The sequence below is a fragment of the Parus major genome, chromosome 7 (assembly GCF_001522545.3).
Source record: "Parus major isolate Abel chromosome 7, Parus_major1.1, whole genome shotgun sequence".
NCBI lineage: Eukaryota > Metazoa > Chordata > Aves > Passeriformes > Paridae > Parus > Parus major.
Genome location: NC_031776.1, coordinates 2,339,247 through 2,342,896, shown reverse-complemented (window position 1 = coordinate 2,342,896; position 3,650 = coordinate 2,339,247). Strand labels below are relative to the sequence as shown.

The window sequence follows — 3,650 nt, the reverse complement described above, 5'->3', positions numbered from 1 at the left end:
CAGAGGATTGTGCTGCTGTCCACAGGGACCTCAACAAGCTGGAGAAATGGGTTGATGACAACCTCTGAAGTTCAGCAACGGGAAGGGCAATGGGAGGAGGAACAGCCCCATGCACCAGGACATGTTGGGGCTGCCCTGGAGAAAAGCAGGGCACAAAAGGGCCTGGTGGGTACCAGAATTCATGTTCTGGGTGGTTGAACATGCACATGAGCCAGGAAAGTGTCCTGGTGGGAAAGGAAGTGAATGATATCCAGGGCTGTACTGGGAGGAATGTTTCCAAAAGGCCAAGGAAGACCTCCTCTTTCCTCAGCCCTGGTGAGGCCACCCCCGAAGCGCTAGGTCCATTTTGGGCTCCTCAGTGGGAGAGAGACATGGCAGGGACTAGAGGAGTCCAAGAAAGGTCATGAAGATGATGGATAGGAACATGTCTCCTATGAGGAAAAGCTGAGAGAGGAGGCTCAGGGGCTCATGGTGGTGTGACAGCACAGCACAAGCTGAACCAGGGAAAGTCCATCTGAGCACAAGAAAAACAGAGAGGCTGTGAAGTGTCCACTCCATCCCTGGAGATGTTCAAAACTGGTCACTGTCCTGGGCAGCCCATGCCAGCTGGTCCTGCCAGAGCAGGGCTTGGATTGGATAATGTAGAGAGGTCCCAGCCCACCTCCACAACCACATCCATGCCACTCTGCTCACCCACAGGTGTGCCTTTACACATGCTTCCACAAGAACTTTCCTCCTTTTCTTGGCATCTTTGAAATCAGCACTTTCAAATGCAACACAGTTCCAAACATGAAAATTAAAAATTGGGTTCTTCTGGAGTGTTCTGTGGCCACTCTGCAAGGCCCTGCAAAGTCCATTTATGCCTTTTACTTTCTTATTATCGTTGCTTCTTTCATCGAGGTATTGCCCTATTTTTTTATATTTAATTTTATATTTATATTTATTTATATATATATTAATATACAATTTTTAATTTTTATATATATTATATATCTTTTTATATTGATTATATTTTAATTTTTTTATATTTAATGCTTGAAGAACCCTAAAAGCACAGCAGTGACCACAGGAGGTTCTTTGAGGGAGGGGCAGTTTGCTGAGAGGTACCATTCCAGCTGTCAGCAGAGGGATGTCAATACACCCTACTTATGTCCCCAGGCTGAACAGGGAAGAAACCCCAGCCAGCTCCAGTGCCTTGTAGAGTGGCAGCCCTGCTCATCTCCCTCCACAACTCTGTGTCCCACATGGAAAACTTCAGGTGGAAATGCTTCTGCTTTCACCTTTTTCCCTGCTTTGGTGGTGAGCCTGGTCCCTCAGGAGAACTCAAAAGCTCATGCCTGTAGCCTGGACTGTGCAGTGCTGGCTATGCCCCCTCCCTGCCATGGCCTTTCCCACGGGGAAACTGAGGCCTGAACTCCTGCTGCCACTCAGGAGGCACCAAAACCCTCCTGTTGTCCCCAGGTGTCTCCTGCAGCTTTCAGCATGGGGCTGGGTCATGCTGGCCACAGCCTGGCAGCAGCGTGCCCCCTCAGCCCCAGCACGCCCCGGCATCCCACGCTGAGGCGCAGCAGGGCAGGTAACGGAGGGGAGATTCCCTGCAGCACTTTCATTTTTGTTTCTAGCTCTACCACCTCTGGATTTTCCTACGAATATGAAAATGCCACGCAGGAATAAAAAGCTGGAGATGGAGCAGCAAAGCACAGCAGCTCCCTGTGACGGCCACCAGCTCAGAAGCTCCACGTCTGAACAGGATACCTGTGGCACCCGTCAGGCACCTCTGCATCTGAAATTTAGCGAATCCTGCCTGGAATCCTCCTGTTCATCCTCTCTGGCACCTTGCACCGCAGCCTCCTCACCCCACTGCAATCCATCGCTGGCTGTCAAGCTTTCGTTGCCAAAATGTGCCTCAGTCTCAGCTCACTGCTCGTGCTGGTGCTGGGGGTCAGCCTGGGGGCTTCCTTTCCCCATGACACGCTGAGGAACGACTGCAGGCTGTCCAAGTACCAGAACATTGCACCAGAGGAGAAGAAGGCTGTGGACAAGATGAGACAAGAGTTTGTGAGTATTGCTGGCGACAGGGGGCTGCGGGCTGGCAGGGGCAAGGCAGAGGGGATCCTGAATTCAAGACTTGAGTGACAAGGTGCATGTTTTCTGCAGCACTTTGGAGATGAGGAAGTTATTTTCCAAGGGTGTTTAGAGACATGAAGGATGCTGGGTCAAATTTTGTCCTGGTTTCAGACCCCTCTAGGCCGGCTGGGGTTGTACAGCACTGCCAGAAAGTCACAAGGAGAGTTTTTCAGCCTCTCTCTTGGTTTATGCCTGCAGGTAAGCAGCCACAAATGCAACACCAGGCTCTTCCACCGCAAATGGAATGCAGTAGACCTGCCGGTAAGAGCGAGCTGATGCTGTAAAAAGGGGGCACACCTCTCCTGTCAGCCGGTTCCACCTCCACCCGCACCCCCGGGCAGGTCTCCGAGACCCCCCATCCTCCAGCTCTGGCGCTGAGGGTCACTAACCAGCCCAACTCACACCCACAGATGTCCGACCGAGTGCTGCTGGTGGCGGCCGAGCTGAACCTCACCACTGCCATGCTGGAGCTGCCCGCTGTCCCCAGCTTTGCCCAAGTGCGCCGGCGGCCTCTGCAGTTCTTCAGGCAGGCCCGGGAGGATGTGCGGGGCTGTGTGAGTGCCTCCCCCAGAGCCATGCCCCGGGCCGGCTCAGCGGCCGCGCTGCGGGGCCGCTCCTTACCCAGCCTCTCTCCTCGCAGGTGGATCCTTCGCAGCAGCCCTCGGGCAGGCTGAGGCACTGGCTGCACAAGCTGCAGGCGGCCGTGCACACAGTAAGTCAGGACAGCGGGGTGACGCTTTCGGGCTGTCAGCGCCCCCACTTCAGAGCTGATTCGCTCCATCTTCCCCCGCAGGAGACCCCCGAGAGCACGGCGTGCCTGAGGACCACCACCATCCTCCACGCCCTGCAAGTGCTGACCGACCTGAGCTGCGCTGCCCTCCAGGACAAGTGCTGAAGCGGCACCGCCCCCGAGGGACGCCCCGAGAAACGGGGAAAAGCGACTGCTCCGCGCTGTTACTTCTCATTTAACCTATTTAACCCTTTTTCTCACTTATGCCAGCTCAGGAAATATTTTTTTTTTTATTCCCCCCCCCCCCCTTTAAATTATTGGCTCGGGATAATGCCCTTCCTGAAAGAACGTGAAAATGCTTATTTACACGGTACCTTTGTTTTTCTGGTTCTCAAAATGTTTTTAAGAAAATCTATTTTTTTATCTGCTATTTATTAAAGAGTATATTCTGCATATTTGCCTGTGTAAATTATTTTCTTAAGTGCTATTTCATATGAAAACTAAAGTAGGTAACAACCATAAGCAGATAAGCTGCCATCGCGTGTTTTCACTATGCTTTTCTGCAATACCACAACCTGCATATCATTGCAAGGACATTGCCCAAAATATCGTTGCGTTTAATCTGGGGACGGGGAGAGGAGAAAAGCCGGGATGTTGGGTTTTTTTGGAGAGCTTTAATGGATTCCGTCACTTGGCCACGCCCCAGGCGCTACCCATGTGCTGCCATCTAATGTCAGGAGCAGCACCCGAGGCAATGAAAATCCATCCAGAGGGAAATGCCCTGGGGCCAACA

At 52.6% G+C, this 3,650-nt stretch overlaps 1 protein-coding gene across 1 annotated transcript; it reads left to right on the top strand.

The window, feature by feature from the left end:
- The first annotated feature begins 1,821 nt into the window (after positions 1–1,821).
- Positions 1,822–3,117, top strand: IFNL1 (interferon lambda 1). Its single transcript, XM_033516082.1, has 3 exons — positions 1,822–2,098; positions 2,416–2,687; positions 2,768–3,117. The coding sequence occupies exons 1-3, from the start codon at positions 1,900–1,902 to the stop codon at positions 3,020–3,022; spliced, it is 726 nt and encodes a 241-aa protein (XP_033371973.1). The 5' UTR covers positions 1,822–1,899; the 3' UTR covers positions 3,023–3,117.
- The last annotated feature ends 533 nt before the right edge of the window (positions 3,118–3,650 follow it).

Bases quoted from the DNA above. Each gene is read 5' to 3' on its own strand.
- IFNL1 (XM_033516082.1), top strand. From the start codon at position 1,900: ATGTGCCTCAGTCTCAGCTCACTGCTCGTGCTGGTGCTGGGGGTCAGC. The intron at 2,099-2,415 runs GCAAGGCAGAGG...TGCTGTAAAAAG, and splicing joins GGGGCTGCGGGCTGGCAGGG to GGGGCACACCTCTCCTGTCA. The intron at 2,688-2,767 runs GCCTCCCCCAGA...CTCTCCTCGCAG, and splicing joins ATGTGCGGGGCTGTGTGAGT to GTGGATCCTTCGCAGCAGCC.